This window comes from Coccinella septempunctata, chromosome 1, assembly GCF_907165205.1.
Source record: "Coccinella septempunctata chromosome 1, icCocSept1.1, whole genome shotgun sequence".
Taxonomy (NCBI): Eukaryota; Metazoa; Arthropoda; class Insecta; order Coleoptera; family Coccinellidae; genus Coccinella; species Coccinella septempunctata.
The window spans coordinates 37,326,711-37,353,309 of NC_058189.1; the positions used below are offsets into that span (position 1 = coordinate 37,326,711).

Genomic DNA, 26,599 nt, shown 5'->3' on the forward strand with positions numbered 1-26,599 from the left:
TGAGAAAAATTTTAGTTTCCATTTTCATTCCCACGCAAAAATTGAACGGGTCAATATTCTAAACGAAGCTATATAGTTGAGTCAGTTATCACGAGATGAGTTTTTTCATTGCTTTACGATAATTCAGATAACAAATGATCTAGGGTCGTATGAGGATCTACCTATATATTGAAATATTTTTCCAACTTCGTCATTTTAAAAGTTTTGTGTAGGTGATTTTTGGTGAAATACTTCATTTTGGCCAGTTCTACCTTTGTACACCCTGTATAACACTTAACCAATAATCTAGAGGTCTTCGTACGGCCGGAAGGGGGCGCATCGCTTAGTTTCTGTCGCCATATTGGCATCTTTTAAGCAAAGTATACTGGTGATTTTACTTTCGTGAATGTGATATTAACTTTCGATTATACTCTTTTTAGGTTTTTTAAGTCGTTAAGAATTGTATGTTGGTAATGTGTAGTTCCGATGTTGTTGACATTCTTCTACAGTATTCTATGATAGGCGTCAAAATTGACACTGCTATTAGATTGACACTATTGACAGCAGGAAGTGCTACAATTTGCTTAATGGAACGAATAAATAATTATTCAAATTTAAGAAGTGCATTGTGTTATAATAAGATTGAAATTATGTTTTCCAAATAATCAATTTTGGAAATGTAACAGCAAAATGGCCGACCAATTGTTCAAAATCCCGAATGCCCTGAGCTATCAGGGAGATTCCAAAAATTGGAATAAGTTCAAACAGCAATTCGATATTTACATGAAAGCTTCAGGATTAGAGAAGAATGATAGCGAAAATAAAGTGAATATTTTTCTGAACATAGCAGGAGAAGAAGCCTTAGAAATCTTCGAGAATCTGAATTTAACGTCAGAAGAAAAAAAGGATTATGATTCAGTTATTCAAGCTTTCGAAAACCACTGCAGATCTAAACACGACGAAATTTATAAAAGTTTTAAATTTTTCACTAGGGTCCAGCAGCCTTCCGAGTTTTTTAGTGAATTTTATGACGATTTATTAGTGATGGCGAGTTTCTGCAACTTCGGCAATCAGAAGAATCGTCTTATCAGAGATAGAATCATAGCTGGAATAAGAAGTTCAGAACTGCAAGAACAATTCCTTAAATCTCCGGATTTAACACTTGAAGAAGTAGTCAATATTTGCCTTGACAACGAAGTGGAAAAGATGAACGGAGGACCTTTCAAATGTGAAAATGATATTGCCTTGGAAGGAGATACTGTTGATGAAGAGAGTAACAATAATTATGATGAATTATCAAATCTTGATACGAATGTTGTGGGTTTGAATACACTGGATCAAATTCATATTCCAAATGAGATTTTGTTTAATGATATGGAAACAGAAGAAGGTGAGTGTAATCTGGTGTTGAATGCATCTTATAAATTACTTACTTATAGTAACTAAAGAAGGCACCTATATCAGTTAATATTTGAATGTGATAGGTTTTGTTGGGGATATGGACCTGATTGAATTGCCATCAGAAATTGATGAATATGATGATGAAGATGTTAAGCCTATTGCTTCTTTGATGCTGAATGATAAGAAGAAATCCTTCTCTAAAAGAAAAAAAACGCCTGTTTCATGTGAGGACTCTTCCGATTCTAATGGCTCTTCATCGACTTCTACAAAAAAACAATTGGAAAATCCAGATAGCAGAAGTAAATAAACTGAATGATTCTTCTGCGTTTTATTATTCATCATTGTCTTTTTTAGCAAGACCTCATCGAAAGCGCAATAAGGAAAAAGATATCCAGATCAAAATTGCAGAAGTCAAGAGGAAACTCACTAACGCTATTGAAACAGAAACTAAAACTAAGCAAAATAGAGTGAAGAGAAAATACACTAGGTCCATAAAAATAGAATGTAAGAAGGAGTACAGTGAGGAATCAGAGGATAGTATTCTCGAAAGTTTCAACATTCCAATCGAGGATCAAGATGAGTACTCCCAAATAACAAGTGAGGATTCTCAGAAATTCCAACAGGTGGAAAATGAATTAGGGAATGAATGTACAGAAGATGACCAAGTGAATGAAAATTCTTTTCTAATTGATTTTGAACAAGGAATTGAGGATCAAGATGAGTACTCCCATAGAGAAGGTGGGGACTCAGAAATATTTTCACTGATTGATGAAAATGAATCAGTTGAGGAATACCCTCAAGATTCTATAGTGGCCGAGGAAGAATCTATTCTACTAGATGATGAACAAGAAATAGAAGATCAAGACGAGTATTCTCAAATATCAGAAAGATCTTCCTCAATGGAGTGTGATTTTAGTGAAACAAAAAACAGGGAAGAATGTTCAGAATATGAAAAAACTGACAATACATTTGGAATGATGAATGAAATGGCAGAAGCTGAATATATGCTGGAAAAGGACACAAACGCCTCACCACAACCAAAAAAAAGACGTAAGAGGAGGGGAAAGTTAAAAACATCAAACAAAATACAAAAGCCAGTAGAGGCTAAAATAATTAAAGTTAAGAGGGACAACTTGCCGCCTCTCATTTTAAAATCTATAAGAAAGAAAACATTGTTATTAGGTAAGTCAGTTCAATAAAGTCAATTTCTTCCTGTTTTCTGCACACATGTAAAGAGAGAAGTTATAGATTTGCCCAAATGACTGTAATTTCAGATACCAATCTATGAATATTTTGTTCCTTATATAATAATGATAAAATGAAATTTAGCATCACTTGTAAAATACAACCACACATTACATGCGTAAAACAATGCATCAAACAACTAATTGCATATTAAGAATAAAAATATGAAGATCAAAGAACACGTATGTATTCAAACAATGGAAACCTCATTTGAACATAAAAATTTATATCTTAACAGAGAGAACATGACTCACAAAGGTAAAAAAAATGCAGTATGATGCATGTCAGAATAATAAGTTTTATTTAAATTCAATTTAAAATATTGTAGAAATAGAATTCAGAATTTTCCTAAAGGTGAATGTAGATGAATACTGGTTTTGTCTAAACACTGGTCGTTCCTTCTAGTGAATGGGCAAATAATGACGAGAATATCAACAATGTTGTTTCTACAATATTTTAAAGAAATATTTAGAACTACTTAGCTTTGTATTATGCTTCGCATTCTCTTTGTTTTTTATATGCTGGAATGACATTTCCTTTGATTGAATACATTGAGTGTTTTTGATATTCATATTTTTGATTGTTAATATGGAATTAGTTGTTTGACATATTGTTATGGCATAAATCTGTATGTGTGGTTGTATGTTACAAGTGACTCCTAAATTTTGTTTTTATTGGTTCTCAGCTTGACAGAGACCACAAACTGGCCAAAACGTCGCTTTATGAATAAATGGATTAATTTCATGTTGTTCCCTGAGAGGGTTGATCTCTTTCATTGTAATTTCAGAATTTTTAGCCCAAAATGGTCTCAATGGTTTGAACTCGCCGGTAAAAAATACGAAGTAGATATTAATTAGTCCAAATAACTTCTGTAGAAAAATATCTAAAAACAAATATTCAGCACAGAACAACAAATGTAAGAAGTGCTACTTCTGTCTCTACAAGTGCCACTGAAGTGGGGACTTGGAATTTTCATAACAGGGGAGACAGCTTGTAACATTTCTATGGAGAAAATTCGTGACCTGTGCTAGGATATCCTAGAAATGAAATATTCCCTTTGATTTTCAAATATTTTGAATATCTAATTTGTTCAAGTCAAACAATGCTTATAACCATTTATTGAAATATAGCTGGAACTCTAACAATATTTTGAAAAAGTAAATCCTCGATTTAACAAATTTGTTCCTAATCCCTTTGAATTGTCCATAAGAGTCAATGTAAAATATACCTCTACATTACGAACAATTTTTACGAACAACCTCTTTATTACGATTCTTCAACTTTCAAAGAAAAGTGTAAATACCTCTAATTAACGAATTTAGTCAACTCAAAACCTCTGTATAACGTTCCCACCAATATGACCCTCAATCCCATAGTATGTGATTCAGTCGTGACAGGCTTCGACACAGTCAAAGTTGTTTGATGGCAAGTAAGGTAAACAGTATTGGCTCGTCTAGTTGAAATGGCTGCGAAACGTAAACGATGTTCTTTATCAGTCGTAGAAAAGCGAAACATCAAATTATGTTGACAATAATCCTAAGATGAAAAAATTACACATAGCTAATAAGTTCGGGATTCCCCCAAGCACATTGGTTACTACTTAAATAGAAAATATGTACATAGATTTGATAAAAATGTGTTCTTGTTTATAAGTAGAAGTTTAGACAAATCTCACCTCGATATAACAAACCTCAGTTTAAAAAATTGCTTGATATAACGAATTTTCACTTGTTCCCTTCCGATTTGTTGTATCGAGGTTCCACTGTATTTAGGCCTGTCGCAGACATGCATGCGCGATAGTTGCGCAATAGTTTGATTGCAGGCGGTTCGAGTGCGCAGTTCGGTCACATACGCAACCGAATAGTTTAGTCTCCAGGTGGACGCCGACATTCAACTATTCAGTTGCAATATGGACTTCGACGAGTTAGCAACGGTGTGCGCCTTTGAGTTCCATAGGCGGAAGAAAATACGACAAAAGAGGAAATATTGGGTACACCTAATCATTTCCTAGCGTTTCATAAAGTGTATTCGGATTTAAGAAAATACCCCAAAAAGTTTTTCAATTATTACCGATAGAGTATAGCCTTTATTGAATATAAGAGGTCTACTTTGGATGACCTGAATGAACTTTTCCGTCCAGCTCGAAGTTTTATGACACCCCTATATCAGATCAGGGGTGGTGGAGATGATCATAGGTGTTTATGGACCAAACGAAGGCGATGAGAAGGAGGAAAAGGATAATTTCTGGAATGAATTAAATTAGGTAGTGGAGGGGGCTAAAGGAACGATCTATATTGCTGATGGTAGGAAAAAGAAGTAACTAGCAAACAAGATGTATCGGGGAACATGGGGAAGATGTGTTGAATAGTAATGGAGAGCGATTGTTGTAATTTTGCGAGATACACGGATTCATCATAGGGAATACTTTCTTAGAACATAAGGACATACACAAGATAGGTTAAGTCAAGAGGGGGAAAGGTCAATAATAGATTATGTATATATGTACTGATAGAAGATAGAAGAAGATACAAGACGTGAGAGTATACATGGGGTTCGAAATATAGAGCGATCACAATTCGTTGGTTGCAAAAAGTAAAAGGAAGTTGAATGGAAAATTTTCGGGAAAGGGATTGAAGAAGAAAGTAAATTGGGCATGGGCGTAGCCAGGGTTGAGTTTCGGGGGGGGTTTTAAATGAAATTTTTCTGATTTTGACATATAAAGTGAGACTTTTTGAAAATGATATTATGTATACCTATATTATTTCGGGGGGGGTTTGAACCCCCAAACCCCCCCCCTGGCTACGCCCGTGAAATTAGGAGACAATCAAGTACTACAAACTGAGAGAGGAGGAAGTTGCTGATCAATTCAGATATGAAGTGGATAAGAACCTAATTGAAAAGCTAAGTGGAGAAGCATATGACGACAGAAGCTTGGAAGAATTATGGCAAGCATTCAAGGAAGCGCTCATACAGTCCGCTATGAAACTGTGTGTATAGGAAAATTGCAAGGTATAGGAGATAAAATCGGTGGTCTGAAAGTATCAGGATAGAAGTACAGAAAAGAAAAAGATCTGGAAAACCTGTCTGCAAGTGAGAAATGCTACAATAATGGAAGAATATAGAACACAGAGGAAGAAAGCGATAAAGGTAGACATATATAAATATCTAGGAGTTATTTTTGAGCAACACGGGGGACGGGTCAATGAAATCGACAATATAATAAAGAAGACAAACAGACTATACCAGGCATTATAAATAAGAGAGAAATATCAAAGTCGACAAAGTTCAAAGTGTATAAATCCATCTACAGACCAACTTTGACTTATGGATATGAAACATGGAACCTGAACTTGAGAAAGAAGTCAATATTGCAGTCTATGGAAATGAAATATTTATTTATCTTGACCACTGCAACAAAAAACTGAATCGAACAAAAATTGATTAACTATTGAAACAAACAACAAAAAATGAATCGGTAAGAAACAAGAAATGAAAAAACTGAAATGATGTACAGAAAAACTATCAATTTGAGGTATTGTATGTAAGATAATTTTTTTTTGTAGTTTTTCTGACCATTATTTCAGTTTCTTCATTTCGTGGTTCTGATCGATTAATTTTTTGTTGTTTGTTTCAATTGTTGGTCATTGTAGTTGCTCCATTTTTGTTTGATTCAGTTTTTGATCTCCTTTTTCATTGTCTCTTGTGTTTGAGTTTAGCCTGTGAAGATGCCAATAAATTTGACGAAACGTCGGCAGATAAATTGAGATGTTTTTGCTTTTTGTTCCATTAAGCCAAGAATATACACAGTTATCATTCTTGGAGCTAGTAATTGTGCCACCTTTCTGCATTGGTTTCGATATATTATATTATGAACTTACTTGAAAAATTTATGAGTTTAATAATTTCATCCCCATGAACAATAAAGGGTTGGAAAAAAACCCATCAATGACTAAATCATCCTCAGGAACAAATGAAAGGTCTATTTATTTCCGGCAAAAACAGTTGGGTTGCCATTTAAAAAACTTTACAATAAATGAAAAGTAGCGTTATTTCCGAATAAAAATTGACCTGCATTTTTCCTACAAGATAGTGAATACCTTAGATATTATTTTTGTGCGTTGCTCACAGTAACGTTCACCAATTGTTATTTCGACCGCATTTTAGTGCATATTAATTCGCAATAATAATTTTGTCGACCTATTTGTATTCGACTGTTGGGTACTGATGCGTATGCTCAAGGAATTTTTTTCGACACCGGCGCTATACAGCCCTTTCATTATACACGTTCTTCAGAAACTTGCCACTGAGCGGATTAGAAATGAGTTTTCCTTGTAAAATAAAATAGATATGGATTGATTCTTTTTCTGAAAACTTCAGGTTCTATCATCAATATCTTTGCTTTATCAAATCCATCATGCGATTACCGTTTATTGAAAATATCTGCTTTTTTGTATGTATTTCTCTATTCTTCATGGTGTTCTGTGTAGGTTTATTAACAAATCCAGGAGATATGATACAGGTTCTTTAGTATCTACTTGACCAGAAAATTGTTTTCGTGGGATAGATTTTCGAAAAATAAATTTCTCCAGAATCGAATGAGAAACCATAAGAAAATTTCATTTTTCGAAAATCTATCCCACGAAATCCATTTTTGAAGGAAAATCATAAGGGGTTGTTAATTTCAACCCCTACTAATAAAGATATGAGATCTAAAAAAATTGTGTGAGTAACATCTACTTAGTGCTTCATATTAAGTATAGTTTTATGACTCTGTTTCTTAGAACCCGTAAAAAAATGAAAAGCTGTCAACTCGTCATCGCCTTCCAAAAATCCAAAGGCTGTATCTTGGAAGGGAGGACGATTTCGAATAAAATTTATAGGGACTACCCCTGCTTATTTTTATCGAGCAATCATCTCCCTAAATACTTCGCATTTGTTTACAGACACCCTGTATATTATATTCTAACTATTAAACCCAATAGCTTCATAAATGTATATATTGTTTTGCAGGAAAAATGCCGTTTTCCTGTAAAAAATGCGACGCTACATTCTGGACATCATTCCAACTGGATAAGCACCAACTTGTACATGTTTTGAAGAAGGTACCCCCACCATCTAAACCACCTTCTAAGGTCTTCAAGTGCGAAGAATGTGGAAAAGAGTTCAAAAAAATTTGTGACCTGGAGCGTCATACAAGAGTTCATACCGGGGAGAAGCCGTCAGTCTGCAACATATGCAATAAAAGATTTCAGCAGGTAATTATTACTCAATAAATTGAAATTTTTCATTATGGTCACTCGGATACAACGGGGCGAATCCTTGATTTGGACTAACCTCAAGGTGACTCTTCGATTTGTACATAGATTTTGAGCATGGTTACCTCTAGTATCTTTTTTTCAGAATTCTGCACTTCTTTTAAGAATTTATCGTTAAGTTAGCACCCCCAAATACAAATTTTGAAACCATAATTACAGGGTCGCAGGTCTGTATTTGTCCACTTTTTTTCAAGTTTTTTCGGTGCACTTTCTGAACAACACACCTAAAATGCGAAAATGTATTTAAATGGTGCCTATAGATCTAACCTTAGTCCAGTTTTGTCCACCCAATTACTTCATTTGTCCACTCACAGAACCATAGAAAATAATCTTTGAAAATTTTGCAGTGTGAAATTGGAACCCCCGAATGAAAATTTTGAAACCAAAATTTCAGGGTCGTTAGTCCATTGTAAATAGATCCATATTTGTCCACTTTTTTTCATTTGCATCATATTGCACCATATTGCCATAGATTAGGAAAGAGAAGTTTATTTGGTGCGTTTTCTGAACAACACACACAAATTGCGGAAGCATATTTTCAACGATAAAGATTGTTTTTCCATGGTCGTAGGTCCATGTTTGTCCATCTATCCTTTTTTTTTTTTTTATTTGTCCATGCACTGCTTGGTAGATATGGAAGGAAATGTTTTGGGTGCATTTTCTAAACATCACACACAAATTGCAAAAGTATATTTTCAATGGTATAGATAGATCGTTTGTGTAACCCAATTATTCCACTCGTCGACCCACAGAACCATAGAAATCAATCTTTGGAAAATTTTGGAAGTTGGAAGTTGGCACCTCAAATGAAAATTTTTCAATCAAAATATCGTCGTTTGTCCATCGTAGGTACATGTTTGTCCATCTTTTTTTTTTTTTTTTCATTTATCCAGGCACTGTCTGGGAGATATGAAAAAAAAGGAGGTTTGTGGGTGCATTTTCTAAACAGCACACCTTAATTGCAGAAGTATCGTTTGTCCAACGTTAGTTCAGTTTTTTCCACTCAATTATTTCATTCGCTTGCCCACAGAACCATAGGAATCAATCTTGGAACATTTTGGAAAGTGTGAAGTTTGTACCTCCAAGTGCAAATGTTGAAACTAAAATTTCAGGGTCGTTTGTCTATCGAAAGGTTCGTGTTTGTACTTGAAAAATTCATTTGCATCTGTCCAGACTCCATTCGCAAGTGGGGATGAAAAATTGTTCAATCATAAAAATTCTTCGTTGGCCATTCTTAAATGGTGATGAATATTTTTTGCCATAGTAGATTCACGTTTGTCCAATCGAAATTTTCCTTAAGCTGTATGTAAACCGGGTATAAGATAATTCAGCATTTCAGCTGTTTTATAATTATATGAATATTTAACCTTTAGCTTTCCGGGCATCTAGGAGTGCGCCATTTCTAATTTTGAATGTTCCAGTACGCGATTTTCAATAATTCTCCGGTTCGTCATGCCTTGACTGCTCCTGACTGAAAGCTCCTCTAATCTTCATTGCTTCACTACTTTATCAGTGATCCCGCATTTGAATAAACTAATGAGAAGTCTGACGTGTATATTCAATATTGGTATTATCTAGAAAAGCAACTTTGTTTTTTACAGCCATACAATCTAAACAAGCATTTGTACACCCATACCCAGGAGAAAAACTTTGAGTGTGTTATTTGCCAGAAGAAGTTTGGCCGAAACGATGTTCTCAACAGACATGTGCTAACCCATTCTATCGTGAAACCCTTCCGATGTTCTGTTTGCTCAAGAACTTTCATCAGAAATAGTCAACTCAAGCTACATTTTAAGAAGCATCATGGTGAAGAGAAAGATGCAGAAAGTGAAACAAGCAACAATGAAGCTATTGCTAGTACATCTGCTGACTAAGTTGAGTGTGATTGTGTTTCTAACCTGAATTGAATGAAGGTGCTGTGTATATATTAGATGTAGTGAAGTATTATGTTTGAGAAGGTCTTCTACAAGAATTTTATCTTTAACATTTGCCTTCTTTTTATAATTCAAGGAGGAATCTTTTCATTTTAAATCCATTTATGTGAATCAATTATATATAAAGTTTTTTTTATGTAATTCATATATTATCTTGAATGAAAGTATTGAAATCATAATGGTTTATTGTTTTACAAATTAACTTCCTTTATCAAAGTCTAATTGGTAGTTCACAGATTTTTTTTTTTTTTTTCATATTATATTTTCCTGCATAACGGAGAACTGAAATTTTTAATGATGAGACTAATATACAATTTGATGCCAAAATATTGAAACTTAATTGACATGTAAGAATTTGGCACTATATTGAGATTTTATTTGTGAAGAAATTGTACATAACTGTTGATTTTTCTATGAATAAAAAATACAAAAAAACGTATAAATTTTTTGAGGGGATTTTTGCTTTCACTTAGTCAGGAAACTGTTTCACCCTAATTGCTACTCTTGTATTGAAAGCTCAATAATATTCAATTGGAAAAAATCTAATCATGAGTTTTTTTATTTAATGTAATTTTTTGTTCATAATTTTAGGGATTATCAACAAACGATATTCGTATACTTACATAGAAGTGGGTTCGGGAGCATTTAACGAGTGAATTTAGAATATTTATGTGAACACAATATATCCATTTATTGAGACTTCATAATTCTGGCTATATACAACAGGTTGAAACCTAGTTGAATATATGAATCTAAACGTGCCTTTTGATGAATTTGTGCCTTGAAGAAATTTTTTTTCAGCTTTAAACATTTTCTGTAATGTTGATTTTGGTGTAGTTATGTAATATAATCAGAATAGAATAAATCTTGCCTCAAATTGGGTTTTTCATTTTGTTAACATAAAAATGTGGAGCAGTATTCAGGAAGGGGTAGAAACAGATCTACTGCTCGAAAACTGAGGTGCATATTAGAGATAAATTACTTTTTGCCCCTGAATAAAATTGTCAGTATTATTGTTTTGGGATTACATGGCAGCTCTGTCATTTCAAGAGTAAGGGAAAAATGGATGGCACGTTTCTACCTCGATTTTGAAAAGATGGATAATGACCAAAATCGCATCTCATTTTATTTTCAAGTAGTAAGTGAAAATTCGTTTTTTGGCTCTTTGAAATGGTGATGTCGAAGAGTTTTTTCAATCCGCTACATCTTTTTTTTTCTGATTTAGTATATAATATCCGAATAACACAGAAAAAATAAAAGGGGTGATTCTGTGGTGAAAATTAAGATGGGTATTTGGCATAAAATTTTTTTTAAAACTACAAAACCAGGGGAAGCCCTGGAAAAGTTCCACCCTTCCAAAGATTAACACAAAAAATTGTTTTTCTTTATTTTCCCTATATATTAAAATATAAAGACACTGTTCCCTATTGTTTTTGTTGTAAAAATTAATAGCCTGGTAGAATTATAATTTGTTAAGCTGTTGTTCAATAAAATGCGAGCTTGCAATACATTTATGTTTTCTCGTAAATGCGTAAGTTGTCAAAAAAAATGAATTTGGCTTTTCAACCATGTTTTTTTAAAAGGAATAAAATTTTCATCCAAAAAAAGTGTAATGTGTAATTTTATTATTGACATATGATAATTACCAAGTTTCGTGTTTTAAGCCATTGAGTATGAAACTTTTTCAGATTTATTTATTTATAATACTCAATGCTTTAGATTAATGTACAGGAAAAATAAAATAGAAAAAACAATTTTTTTTGTTGAACTTCATATTGATCTACACTGAAAATTTCATCCAAAATTGATCACGCCATAATAAAAAGTAGTGAATAAAAGGAAAATCAGTCGAATCGGACAAATCACATTGTAGATTCTGAGGCCCCAAATCATAAACAAATATTGTTTCGAAAATGTCTTGACTACCGTAAACTTCACCTAATAATCTGACGGTCTCCTCCGGAATCACCCTGTATTGATAGTTTCCTTTGTCATCCTATAAAATGACTGAAATCTTTCTCCATCACTTTCAAGTTTTTTTGCTTAAATGAACATCATCCGCTCTTCATTAGTTCTTATATTAGGATGAATTCAAACGGTAGTCAAGACATTCTCGAAACAATAATGTTATGTTTATGGATTGGGGCCTTAATTAAGAGTCTACAGTGTGATTTTTCCGATTCGACCGATTTTTCTTTTATTCATAACTTTGGTATGGCGTGATCAATTTTGATGAAATTTTGAGTGTAGAACAATGTGATTGTGTACTTTCAATAATTCCAACACTTTTTCAAAAATACAGTTTGGAAATTGTGTTAATTGCAGATTAATTTTGCAGGTTGAAAAAACACCCCGTATATTCCGTTTTCAAGTTTTCAATCATTCGCTACTTGTTTCCGATTCTACTATAATGTGTCATTACTCAGGTGTTTTTATTCTTATTGGCACACCTTAGGTTTTCTTATAAAAATTTCTAAAAAAGAACATTATGGTAATTTCGCTCCAATTTAAATCAAATTCGTTAAGAGCCATCACAGTCCACAACAGTGAATATGAAATGAATAATCTGCGTATTTCAACATGCCACAATCATTTACTCCTGCTAAATATGCAGATAAGATTTCCCAACCGGTGCACACGGGCGATTTTTCTCAGCAAGCTCGCCGCGAGAATTTCTCCCCGCGATTTAGCGGACCAAGAATTCCAATGGTACGATTCACACGTGAACAACTCTGCTGCGTGTGAATCGTACCATTGCTAAATACAGTATGGATATTTCAGTTGATTTATCTGAACAACTAATTTCTCTGAAAATATGCTTAAAATCAGAAATTCAGAACAACATAAAAAACTGAAATCGTCATCAGCTATGGCTGATTTGATAAATAGATTTACTGAAATAAAGGCTAGAAAAGTGTATCTTTAATATTTTGTATTGTTTGTTTATTATTTGTTTGTTTATCATTTTATGTTGTTTGTTAGATTATTTTATATTATTTGTATATTATCTTATATTGTTTGTATATTATTCCGCTCCCAGCACCAAGTATGAGTTAGAACTTTTAATTATACATATAATCATTTCATAGATATCGAACATTTTTTGCTACTCTTATTTTAGTACACCCTTCCTTAGGGCTCCTCAACACATTTTGATACAGGGCCCCTCTAAGGCAAGCTACGCCACTGTGAGGAGATTTCTCATACCCCTGGCAAATGACAACATTCCCTTTCCCTGAGATAAATTTACTGAACAGAAATAATATAGAATTTTCTTTTAGAAACAAGAGCTCGTTGCAATACCATCTAGAACAAAGATACATTGAATTCATATGATTGTTCTGGGAAAAGATTATAGAGTTAGCTTAGGTAACCCAACCTAACTATAAATCTTTGGTTCTGGGTTAATGCCAGATTGCGGATCCGTTGAATAGCACTGGTACAGAACAGACCCTTGATTCTGCTTTATTCGATCTCATTTAACCATTTATAGTTCTCCTTCGGCTTCCTTTGTTTCATTTTGCTTTACATCATTGGTCATTTTTTTATTAGATGGTTTGATTTTCGTTTGTTCCGCATTTGAAACTCCCATTTTTCATTATCTTATTTAATTGGTTTTACATCATTTCCTCTATTCATTAACTGTTCTTATATATTGTGCCACTAAGGTATTTGTAATCTGTAGGCTTCTGATTGTTCCAAAAGGATATAAATTTGTGCGATGATATGCATGGCAAGGAGCAATTGGTCTGTGAATTTATTTTGAAGATCCAGTAAGCTTTTTGTCAGTTTGTTATACCTACAGTTGTTTTATGAATGATTTATTGTTTTATTTTGCACGTTTGACTTATTTGACTTTCGATTTCATATTTCATTTGTTATTATTTTATTTTTACTTTTATTTTGAGTTTTAATAAAATCATCTAATTAGTATCTTATCTGGAATAACTTATTCATTTACCTTTACCATGGACTGCCTAGATATCATGACATTTTATTATTCGCGATTCCAATTACCGCTGAGGGCGCTGCGAAATGAAAACAAACTTTGACATTTGTCAGTACTCTTTTCGAGATTTGTACGGCCTAACAGAGTTTTTCTAGTAAATCAAGATATTAATCGGAAATATCGGAGGTGAATTGATTGATTTAGTTTCGTAAAGAAAGATCAACATTCTTTGGAAATACCTACTTCATTTGAAAGGAATGAATTGTGGAATAAAATCGAGCGATGATATTGGTGATCCATTGTACCTAGACACAAAATCCTATTATTTCACAGATTCTTTCTTGAATTAAAACTAGCTAATAATGTTGAGGTAGCATATACTGAGTTTCTGAAGTTTTTATTTAAAGTATTTCAATTCCATGTTATGATATAGAGGTATTCCTCATACTGAAATCTCAAGAGACATAAATATGATTCGGCTCATGGAACAAGTTCTACAGATGAGAGAAAGCATTCATTTGGAAGTATGAAAATTATGAAATTGTATTTCTAAATCGTCAATTGAATTTAGCAGAAAACTCTCGCAAAGAAAAATCGTTTAACCTAACTCCTGCCAGTTGAAAGGTATAAATACCTTTTCCAATATTTTTTCGGAATCAATATTTCTATTCAGAAACCCAGACAATAATCCCAATATAACTTCCCCAAATAATAATTATAATACTTTGTTGGACAACGTGAGATAAGAAAAAACATGAGGAACAAAACTTGTTTTGACTTTGTAGTACTGACAAAGTAGTTTCGTAATTCAGTCGGCAGAGGGCGTCTAGATTTTTGGATTCGCCAATAATCTTGACACATTCTGCTTAAAGAAATAAAAGATATTATTAGAGGATTTAATCATCTACTCATGCAGAAAAAATCTTTGACTTTGGGATTTTATATATTTTATTCAAAATTGAAATTGACTACAACGTTTGAAAATACGAATAAACTTTTCATACGAGTTTATTGCAGACACATAAGAAATTCAAATTTGAATAAATCAATGATATAATATTCGCAAAAAAAAAACTATGAACTTCTTCATATTTTGTATAAAAAAATAACCTAACTGGCATTAAAATAACATATTAACATAAATTATTGATTTGAATACCTCTAATATATTCTAAAATCGTGAATTAAAATTCACCAATCAACAAAAAATTACTATATACAGTTGTAGCATTTCGATCACTTTTCAGTCTATTTTAACTGTGGAATAAATCTTCCTCACAAATATACTGGCACCGGTGTATCCAACAGTTCCGCACATTATTCCTAGAGCACCACTGAAAAGTGCCATGTATCCAAAGTAGAACGCTGTTTGGAACAATCCATACATCCTGAAATAAATAAATGAATAAAATTCATTGAAGACTTGAGTTAAAAAGTAAGTTAATGTTGTTATAATATGCAGAATGAGTAAAGTAACAAAATTCTTCTTGGTTATTCATTATTTTGTACAAAAATGCTCTTGGATAACACGTCAAAAAAACACTCCCAAAGCGGTTATCAAAATACATAAATGGGCCATTTCATAAGATCGTCAAAGTTATTAAAAATGGAGACAAATTCGGCAAACCTAAGCAGGGGCGTAGCTACCGCGGTATCAGTGATACGGGGCCCCCAGGCTTTAGGGGCCCCCGAATATCTGTAAGCAAAAAATTCCTAAAAATGTTATCCAAAACCTCTTACAGATTTTACAATAGCATTTTTGAGAATAACTGCTAAGACAACCATTCATTTCAAAATCCCGTTCATTACACCGAATCGATTATTCAGATAGATACAAATACTTAAAATCTGAAATTCAGAAAATTCGTGCCATCAAAGAACTTTTAGAATTAGTCCTGATAAAATTCAATAACCTTGCATCCAGTTTTCCGGACGATATTACTGCATGCCTTTTATTTTAGACCCTTCCGGTTACAACTGCAATCGCTGAAAGGAGTTTTTCAAAATTAAAACTCATAAAAAATTATCTGAGGACTTCTATGGGACAGGAACGGCTGTCAGACATGTCGTTATTGTCAATAGAGGGGGAACAATTTAAAAAACTGAAATCGTCATCAGCTATGGCTGATTTGATAAATAGATTTGCTGAAATGAATGCTAGAAAAGCGTATGTTTAATTTTTGGTATTTTTTGTTAATTATTTGTTTGTTTATCATTTTTTGTTGTTTGTACATTATTTGTTTGTATATTATTTTATATTGTTTGTATGTTATTTGTTTGTGTATTATTTCGCTCCCAGCACGAAGTATGAGTTAGAACTTTTAATTATAAGTACATATAATCATTTCGATACTAATCGAACATTTCTTGCTACTTTTATTTTTACTTCACCCATCCTTAGGGCCCCTCAACACATTTTGATACAGGGCCCCTCTTAGGCAAGCTACGTCACTGAACCTAAGTTTCCATTTTCATTTCCACGTAAAAATCTAATGGGCCAATATCCTAAAGGAAATCATATCGTTGAGTCAGTCATCACAAGATAAGTTTTTTCCCATTGCTTTGTGTTAATTTAGATAACTTATGATCTAGGGTCGTTTGAGGATCTATTTCAGTAATCATTTTAATTTTTTTTCCATCTTTGTCACTTTTTCTTAAAAAAAAAGAGCATCACCTTTAAATACCACCCCAACCAAAAGAGCTATCAAAATAAATTCTTATTGCGCCATTTTCAATTTCATAAAAAAATATAACTTGTATGATCATTACAGGGCTGTCGGTAGGGGGTAGGCGGCCGCCTAGGGCGCTAAGATTCAGGGGCGGCATTTTGAGCTTAGACAAGAAAAAAATCAACTTATGTACCGAATTAAAATAAATGCAGTTCAGTGAGTAACAAGAGGAATACCGAGAAATTTATCTAGGCGCGGACCCACTGGTGAACGCAATGTGCAGGGGCAATAAAAAACCATCAAAGGTGCCGCATTCGCATTCTTTTCATAAATATCCATGACAGCCTGTATGTTCTGCAGTGTAGTGACCACTTCCTTTTTTTAAGAGTTATTTATGTTATAACTTATGAAATTTTTCGGCTTCGCTTTGATAAATATGGCCGACTATAGTGTTGGGTTTTTGGGCGGCTTTTTTCACATTTCGGACATTATTTTCATTTTCAATTCTCCAATCAGAATTCAGAATGTTGATTCCGGGGTGGAGTGTGAAAGACTTCAGAAAGTATCTTATATTCATATTCAGTATTCCTACGAAAAGAAAGTTTCAGAGTTTATTCCTGAATAAATCAATTATATCATTTATGCTAATTGCTTTTACAAAATAAGTTACCAATTTGAAGAGCTCTATAACTCGATATTTTTGAGCATTATTTCGGCACCGGGTAACAGGATAGATATTCATAGAAAATCTTCAATAATGATGCTTATAACGTGCGTTCAAAAAAATTCGTCGTCAAGTAGGCTATGGAATTTCCAACGTCGATATTTCGTGTCTGAACGTAATTCTCAGCTTTTGCTGTACTATTTTCCAGGCGAACTGTCAAGTTAGAAGTTAGCATTTTGGATTGTTGTTGTTGTCAGGAAATTATAAAGATGGTTTTTACGGACGTGTAGAAAGCATTTATTATTGAATCTTACTTCAAAATTGGGCAGAAAACAGAAGGAGACTGGAAATATTCTTTAATGTTTCCGCACTTCCAGCGAAATTCCCAATGTTACTGAAAGAATCAATCTTTCGAAAGTACTGTTTTGCGATGCGTTGACGGAACAGGTATGTTCAAGAAAAAAAGATGTGGTCGACCAAAGAAGAAATCTCAGAGTTATTCAGCAATAATGAAAATATGATGACACAGAAGACAGAAGCTCCACGAACCTCTGTTCGGGTTTTAACTCATGTGGCTAGAGTATCTGTTCGCATATTTTATTCCACACGATTTTGAATGAAAGACATCAGTTTGTTCTCATGAAGATTGACATGTTATCAGAAAATTGAAAAGATTGATTATCTATTGTAGCATGCAAAATAAAATTGGAGTTCGGTATGCATCAGTCAATGGCAAAATGTGGGACCTATTTTCTTTTATGGAACTTTAACAGTAGAACGTTATGAATAAGGAGAAAGCATCATGCCTTATTATAGCTAAATTGAATTTTGATAAATTGTCCAATATTTATTTTCATGTAAATTCAGTTCTTTAGGTTAGTGATAGGTTTTCAGTAACGACCAAATCAATTCAATATTTATAGAGAATTAATAAACATATTGAGAATCTTACTGTGCTTTATGCATAATCCTGAAATAGTTAGAACCTTTTTACGAAAAAACACATGATACCACGATCTGTCCATGTCTCTTACGTATGAAAATAGTGGACATCGGTTGAAATTTTTACCAAGAATTTTTCTAGCCACCTCAGATTGTTTGGATTCTTGTGGTCTGACTCAATGGAAGAAATGCTTTTCGCACTTTGGGCGAAATTATCTTTTCCTTGAAAGTGCCTTTCCATTTTCCATACAAAATTACGATATATAGGTTAATGTCATCATTGTTTACATTTCGGGTAGATGAAGTAATTCAAGAAAAGACCTACGTTCAGACACCGAACATCAACGTTTAAAATTCCATAGCCTACTTGACGACGAATTTTTTTGAACGCACCTTATATTCAATATTTCTTATTCGTAATACCTTCACAACTCAGGGAATACTTTTGGACTCTATGATTTAAAGAATATATAGTTCGATGATTTTTCAGAATTTAATATGAATGTTTTCAATACATAACTGATTCTAATCCAATATAACTCCGCTGTCGTTTTTTTTTTTCATAATTTGCTCATAGCTGATAGCTGAATAGGTTCAGGAATTAGGATCCAAATAAATGGAAGGAATTACAACCTGGAAAGAATGGCATTTTGTGGGTTTAACCGATAAAAACATTCCCTATGAATATTTTTTCAATTTTGTTGTATGTTCTCTCAAAAGGGTAAGACTTGAAAACACTATTCCATTTTCATCTAGATCCTTTCAAAATTTCTCAATATGAAAATATGTGTTAAAAAGAAAACGATTCATTGCAAATGTTTTATGACTTTTGAATAATGCCCGTAAAAGCAATATTCCCATAACAAAAATAAAATACGACGTTTGAGCATAAACGGATAAAATTGAAAAATCTAGCATACTAGTGATCGCTCTGATATCAATTGTAGCCTTCTTATTGGTAGATCCCCACAAAACTCACCAACACTTAAGAAAAAAATGATGAGTATTTTTATTTATTTCTCATACAGCTTGAAACTTTTCGAATAAAGAGCTTTATTAGTTGAAAAACCCCCCTCAATGTAAAGGAATCACCTCTTACAAAATTTCGCAAATTATTTGTTAACAACCTGTATATATTATTCACCTTTTATCAATACTAAAAGAATTTTGGATTTTTCTACTATACATAATTCGAAAGCATGCTAATTTTTGTTGTTGATCATGTATCTCCATTGCTGATTGAATTTTCTAGAAAAGATGCAATTTTTTCATACTCAGTTTACGCAATTCGTCAAAATTTATTTCTCTGTTAGGGCGCCAATTTAGAGCTGTGCCTAGGGCGCCAGTTTGGCTAGCGACGGCCCTGGATCATTATTCTAGAAATCCAAAAGGATCTGCTGGGCCGATGTGAATTCCCATAGTTCCAATTATTAGTAACGTGCGTTCAAAAAAATTCGTCGTCAAGTAGGCTATGGAATTTTGAACGTCGATATTTCGTGTCTAAACGTAATTCTTAGCTCGTGCTTTACTATTTTCCAGGTGAACTGTCATTTTAGCATTTTGGGTTGTTGTTGAATTAAAATTATCAGCAAATTATAAAGATGGTTTTTACGTACGTGTGAAAGACTTTTACTATTGAATTCTACTTCAAAATTGGAAAGAAAATTGAAAGAAAATGGAAATATTCTGTTCCGGCGACTTCATTGAAGCCTATGTTGCTGTAGATTATTAAGAATGAATTTTTCCATTGTACTGTTTTGCGATGTGTTGACGAAACAGGTATGTTCAAAAAAAAGGAAGTGGTATACCAATAAAGAAAACTCTAGAGTTCAGTTATAATGAAAACATGGTGACAGAAGCTCGACAAACCTCTCTTCAGATTTTATCTCAAGTGGATGGAGTATCCGTTGGCATATGCCACCCGATTTTGAAAAAAAGATATCCATTTGTTTTCATAAAGATTGACATGTTATCAGAAAACTGAAATGGTTGTGATTACCTAACCTTGTAGCATCCGAGAAAAATTGGAGTTCAGTATCATACTGAAGTCAAAGGCAAAATGTGGACCTACTTTCTTTTATGGAACTTCAATAGCAGAACGTTATGAAGGAGAAAGCATCATGCCTTTTTATAGCTGAATTGAATTTTAATAAATTGTCCAATAGCTATTTTCATGTAATTCAGTTCTTTTAGTTTAGTCATGGATTTTCAGTAATGACTGAATCAATTCAATATTTATAGAGAATTAATAAACATATTATTGAGAATCTTACTGTGATCTATTCATATGACTGAAGTAACTAGAACCTTCTTACAAAAAAACATACTACCATGATCAATTCAAGATTCATGTCTCTTACGTATGAAAATAGTGGACGGTTAAAATTTTTACGAAGAACTTTTCTAACCGCCTCAGATTGTTTGGATTCTTGTCATCTTACTCAATGAAAGAAATGCTTTTCGAACGTTGGGTGAAATTTACAGGTAACCTTTTCTGAAAAGTGCCTTTCCGTACAAAATTACGACATATAGGTTAATGTCATCATTGTTTACATTTTGGGAAGATGAAGTAAATCAAGGAAAGACATACGTTCAGCCACCGAACATCAGCCTTCAAAATTTCATAGCCTACTTGACGACGAATTTTTTTGAACGCACGTTATAACTGTAATTCTTCTAATAGACGAATATACAGGGTGAGTTTTTGACTCGTACAAATACTTCAACAGTAGATTCTTGAGGTGAAAAGGAACATTTTTTTCCCATACCAGTTTTTCCGAATCGGTTTAAAAGATACGGGCTGTTGAAAAACCTTAAAAAAATGTTATTTTTAGTTTCTCATAAATTTCGAAATATAGTTTTTAATAAATCAGCGACGTCTTCCAGTTTTCTCATTGTGACCATTACTTACCATAAAAATACCAAAAATTCAAAGAACTCGACTCTTGAGAAACGAAGTTGGACGCTATCTCTAATGAATATTTGAACGTTTTGTGAAATAAAAGTATTCTTCATATTATCCCGTGTACTGCGCCGTTTTCGAGTAATATGATTTTCAAAATTAAAAAATATCTGTTATGTATATTCGTATATAATTGGGTACTTTGGCTGAATGTACATAACTCTCTTTAGAAAATCCACAGATATGTAGTGTCATAGTTTAAGAGATAATTCTTTTCATTAAAGTAAATTATCAAGAGGAAAATACCTGTTGGGTTATCACATAAAGTGGTTTCTTTTACTCACGTTCCCTAAAACAACAAATATTTTACTCTTGTCACAGACTTAGTTTGTTATTCTGAAGGGAATTTTGTTTCTCCAGGGATGGCATAGCTCATTCATCTTGATCTTTTTATAAGGGCCGAATCGGAAAAATGGTATGGAAAAAAAAAATTCTTTTGACCTCAAGAATCTACTGTTGAAATATTTATATGAGACTCACCCTGTAGATTCACCTAATAGACGAATATACGAGGATATAATAAACGAATTAATTCAGATGCATAACATCCGCAGATAATTAAATCAACGAATGTTACGATCTAAATCGAACTAACAAACTACCATCGCTCGAAGTATTACCAGAATTTTCATTTCGTCAACAAAGAGTAGATGCTGACCATGGTTTCGGTCTTATTTGACCTCGTCGAGGATATATTGAAAATTTTTTAGCCTACTATAGAACCAAACAAAATTTCAATGTCAAAATATTTATTACTCATCATATTCTCCTCTTAATTGGATGCATTTATTACAGCGAACCTGCAAAGTCTCTAGACTTTTCAAAAAAATGTTTTTCTTGCTCTGCAAACCATACCTCCACAGTTTTTATTACCTCCTCATTGGAAGAAAATCACGAATTTTTTGCATGGTAACGTGAGATTTGTGTGCAGGGGCGTTGTCATGCAAAAACAAAACACCTTTGGATAGCTATCCGCGTCTTTTCTCATTTTTTCCCGTAGAGTGGTTAGTAATGTCGAATAGTAATCTGCGGTTATTATTATATATCTTCTTACGAAGATCCTGACGGATATGATACAGCGACACACGAAAATCTCCGAAGAGCAGCAGGGATTTAGGAAAAACCGATCAACTCTGGACGCAATATATATAGTCCGACAGCTTATAGAAAAGTCCATCGAGTACAACAAGCCCATGTACATGTGTTTCATAGACCTGACAAAGGCTTTTGATCGAGTCCAACTGAGAGATGTCACTCGCATCATGAAGAAAAAACATGTCTCTGGTGATATCGTAAAAATTGTAAGGGAACTTAATCACGAAACATCCACTAGGATAATGACAAACAAGGTGTTAGAGTCTTTACCTGTAAATAATTGGTTTATATCCGGTCGAAGGTCGAAAATATGGTCAAAAATGAAAAATCTGTCATCAGTCGTCAAATATATTTTTTCAATATGTTTTTTTTTTTTGAAAACCTTGGAAACATCAAATGGCTACTTTACAATTGAAAATAAATAACACCTTATAAAATTCTATGAAAAATATAACAATTCTCCCACCCAGTAATTGACTTGGGAAATGACAATTACTTCTTAACATCTAAAACAATAAGTTTTGCAACATGTCTTCGATAAATGGTGTTGTTGGAGTTTCTAACATCCACTGTTCTTATTTTCCCATCCTTTGCTGGGTAGACGTTGATAACAACAGCCTTCTGCCATAAATTCCTAGGTCCATCTGGATCCACCATTATAACAACGTCACCCAGTTTTATGCTTCTTTCTCCATTGTCTCTATACCATTTACTGCTTCTGATTAACGTAGGTAAATATTCTCTTGACCATTTTGACCAAAACATATCAGCTAACCTTTGTGCAGCTCTCCAAGAAGACATCAAATTTAAGTCTTTTTCTACAGTTTCGGTGAATGATGGTGAAATATTAGATGGTCCAATCAAGAAATGATTGGGAGTCAAACTTTCTGCATCGTCCGAATCAACTGATACATGAGTCAATGGCCTGGAGTTGAGAATGCTTTCACATTCTAAAAGTACTGTCCGGAGTACATGTTCTGGCGGATATCTGCATTTCAAAATTTCTTTCATTATTTTCTTGATACTTTGTATTAATCTCTCCCAGCTCCCACCCGTATGTGGTGCTAGAGGGGGGTTGAAGAAAAACTTGATTTTTCTCATCACAGTGAAATCCAAAATTTCTTTTTTCTCAATTTTCTTGAATTCTTCGGTAATTTCCTTCTCAGCACTCTCAAAACAAGAACCATTGTCACAATAAATTTCATCTGGAAAGCCTCTCCGACAGTCGAATTGTCGAAGAACATTGATGAAGGAATTGGTTGTCAGGTCATGAGCTATTTCTAAATGTACAGCACGAGTCGTCATGCATGTGAAAATAGCTCCGTACCTTTTCTCCCGGCTTCTTTTTACTGTGACTTCCAGCGGCCCAAGATAGTCAATACCTGTTTTGATGAAGGCTCTGATAGTCGGTTGAATACGGCATTCTGGTAGTTGACCCATTACTGGAATTCTTGGGGTTGCACGTCGAATTTTGCAAAGCTGGCAACTATTCCAAATGCTTTTGACGGTTTGTCTCAACCTCAAAATCCAAAATTTTTGTCGCAAATTGTTAATCACTATTTCTTGTCCATGATGGTGAACATCTTCGTGATATTTTTGGACTATAAGCTTCGTAATTTTGTGTTGTGGATCAAAAATGATAGGTTTCCTTGTCTGTACATTCAATTCGGATTTTTCTAATCTCCCAGCAAGTCTCAAAAGTCCATCTTGTTCCGAAAAAAAAACAATTTAGTGTTCGGAGTCTGCTACTCGATGAGAAGGGTTTACCTTGCATCAATGCATTTATTTCTTCCATGAAAGATTCCTCCTGTACTTTTCTGAAAAGAAGGTTTTCAGCTTTGTTGATCTCTTCAACCGAAAGTTCTCCTTTTTCTGTACACCGTCTCTTCATAATGTCGATAAATCTCAAGACATAAGAAGTAGTTCGAAGCAATCTTTGCCATTTCGAAAATCTTAGAGCATCAGGTGTAGACAAAATTGTTTTGGTTGAAATAATGAGAACATTATCGAACTTTTCTTCCAAAGTGTCTGGGTCTATTCCGAAGTTTTCAGTTTCTACCTCTCTTGGCCAATCTTCAGGATTTCTCCGCAGAAAATCAGGACCGTTCATCCATCGCTGACTGTCCCAAGAAATCTTTCTTTTTGTGGCATCATCAGCTACATTCTCTTTCGAACATACGTATCTCCACTCGGCGATATTAGTGATGTCCTGAATTTCTCCCAACCTTTGAGCGACGAATACTTTGAATCGTCGTGCCTCTGATCTTATCCAATGTAAAACTGTTCTTGAATCGGTCCAATAGAAAACAGAAGAAATGTTCAAGTTCATTTCTTTTTTTAAATAATTTCCTAAACGTGCACCCATCAAAGCTCCTTGCAGTTCCAGTCTGGGAATTGATAGGGGTCGTAACGGAGCTACTCTAGTCTTAGCGGTGACAAAGTTGGTTTGGATTGCTTGTTCTTCTTGAACTCTTATATAGGCAACTGCTGCATAACAGTTCTCAGAGGCGTCACAAAATACATGTAATTGAATATTACTCTTATGACGATTCAACGAGAAGTATTGTCTTGGAATTTTGAATTTATAAATATTCTTCAAATCTGAGAACCACATTTGCCATTGATTTTCGAGAGTATGGGTAATTTCATCGTCCCACCCAATTTTGCTTCTCCAAATATTTTGCAAAAGAATTTCGCCTTGAACGATGAAATTTGCCAAGAATCCCAAAGGATCAAAAATTGACATAACAATTTTCAAAATGTCCCTCTTTGTTGGTCTCCTGCGGTTATCCAAAATATCTCGATCGATCTTATTGAATTTTGTCTGAAAACAGAATGTGTCTTCTACAGGATTCCAGTACACACCCAAAATTCTTTCCACCGTGTCCTCATTATTACTATCCAATTTCTTATGACCTTGTGCTACAAGATCCATGTCCACGTCCTCAAGAATTCTGTCATCATTGGCAATCCAGTTGCATATAACGAAGCCACCTTGTCCATGAACGTAGATTACGTCTCTTACCAATTTCTTGGCATCTTCCAACTCATCTGCGTTTCCCAAATAGTCATCCATATAATGATGACGTATAATAGCTTCTGAAGCCTCAGGAAAGGTTTCTGCAAAATCTCTGGCATTCCTATTTTTGGCCTCTTGAGCCAGACACGGTCCGCAGGATGAGCCAAAAAATACAACCATGATTTCATAGACATCAGGTTCTACTTTTCTATTCATGCCTCTCCAGAGTATTCTTTGTGCATAACAATCTTCTTTTCTTACTCTGACTTGAAGGAACATCTCTTTTATGTCCGCTGTGAAAGCATATTGCTTTATCCTGAAGTTCAGAAGTATTGTTTGTAGAGAATTGTAAAGGTCTGGTCCGGTCAACAAACAATCATTAAGACTTATACCATTACTCTTTGCCGATGCGTCGAAAACGATTCTCAATTTATTGGGCTTATTTGGATTGATTACACCGAAGTGGGGCAGATAGCAAATTTTATTTGAATCTTCTTCAATCTCGCTCTTTGATAGTCGTCTTATGTATTTTTTTTCTTCCATTTCTTCAAATTTTTTAGTGTACATTTCTGCATAATCTTTGTCTTTATCCATTTTCCGTTCGACACAGCGAAGTCGTCTGAAGGCATTCGTTTTACTTTCTGGTAATACTAAGTCTTCTTTTTTCCATAGTAGTCCTGTCTCATATCTTTGTCCCACTCTTCTCATTGTAGTATCCAAAGTCCTCTGTGCTCTTCGATCTAGAGGTGATGGAGCCAATTCCTGAGAATTTTCAATTTTCTCTAGTCTCCATTGTTCTTTGACAAGATCGTGAAGAACATCTAAGTCATCTTTTTCTCTGAAAATGTCGAAAGATTGAATATGACACACTGAATTTGGATTTTTCTCGCCGTATTTCAAATTTCCGTGAAGTACCCAACCTAAAAGCGTTTTGCTCACTGCTGGTCCATTCCAGGGTCCAGCAACTAATTTTCTATTGACAAGAAGCGGCCAATTGTCCTGCCCAATAATTATTTTGGGTTGGGCATTCGTCATTGCAATCACTTTGTCATTAATATAGGGATAATTTTTTCGCAAATTGTTCACATCTACAGTTTGGTGGGGTAAAGATAATTTTGTTGTACGAATACGACGTAACTGGAATTTTGATCCATTATTTTTCCCTTTGATTGTGAAGCTCACTATCCTAGAATCATTATCATGATGAGTAATATCTTCGTTTGTCCATTGCAAACACAGTGATTGCTTTGGACCATTTAAACCTAAAGAGTTTGCAAATTCTTCATCAATTAGAGTGATTGTAGAAGCATCATCCAATAAAACGTATGTTTCGACTTCTTTACCATTGTGACACAAAATAACTGGTAGAATTTTCATGAGTGCATTCATGCTATCAGAAACACGGCAATTGGTTTCAGCGGCATT

The 26,599-nt window shown here is 33.9% G+C and overlaps 2 protein-coding genes across 2 annotated transcripts in view; one reads left to right on the forward strand and one right to left on the reverse strand.

Moving 5' to 3' along the window:
- Positions 1-541: 541 nt before the first annotated feature.
- Positions 542-10,751, forward strand: LOC123308819 (zinc finger protein 69 homolog). Its single transcript, XM_044891678.1, has 5 exons — positions 542-1,369; positions 1,464-1,679; positions 1,735-2,562; positions 7,636-7,880; positions 9,542-10,751. Exons 1-5 carry the CDS (start codon positions 670-672, stop codon positions 9,812-9,814), a joined length of 2,262 nt encoding a protein of 753 aa, XP_044747613.1. The 5' UTR covers positions 542-669; the 3' UTR covers positions 9,815-10,751.
- A 4,002-nt stretch (positions 10,752-14,753) lies between these two features.
- LOC123316372 (transmembrane 9 superfamily member 3) overlaps positions 14,754-26,599 on the reverse strand; it is a 33,207-nt gene continuing 21,361 nt past the window's right edge. Inside the window, exon 9 of the mRNA XM_044902419.1 lies at positions 14,754-15,211. Coding sequence (XP_044758354.1) covers positions 15,067-15,211 — 145 coding nt within the window. The 3' untranslated portion in view covers positions 14,754-15,066. The remainder of the gene's footprint in view (positions 15,212-26,599) is intronic.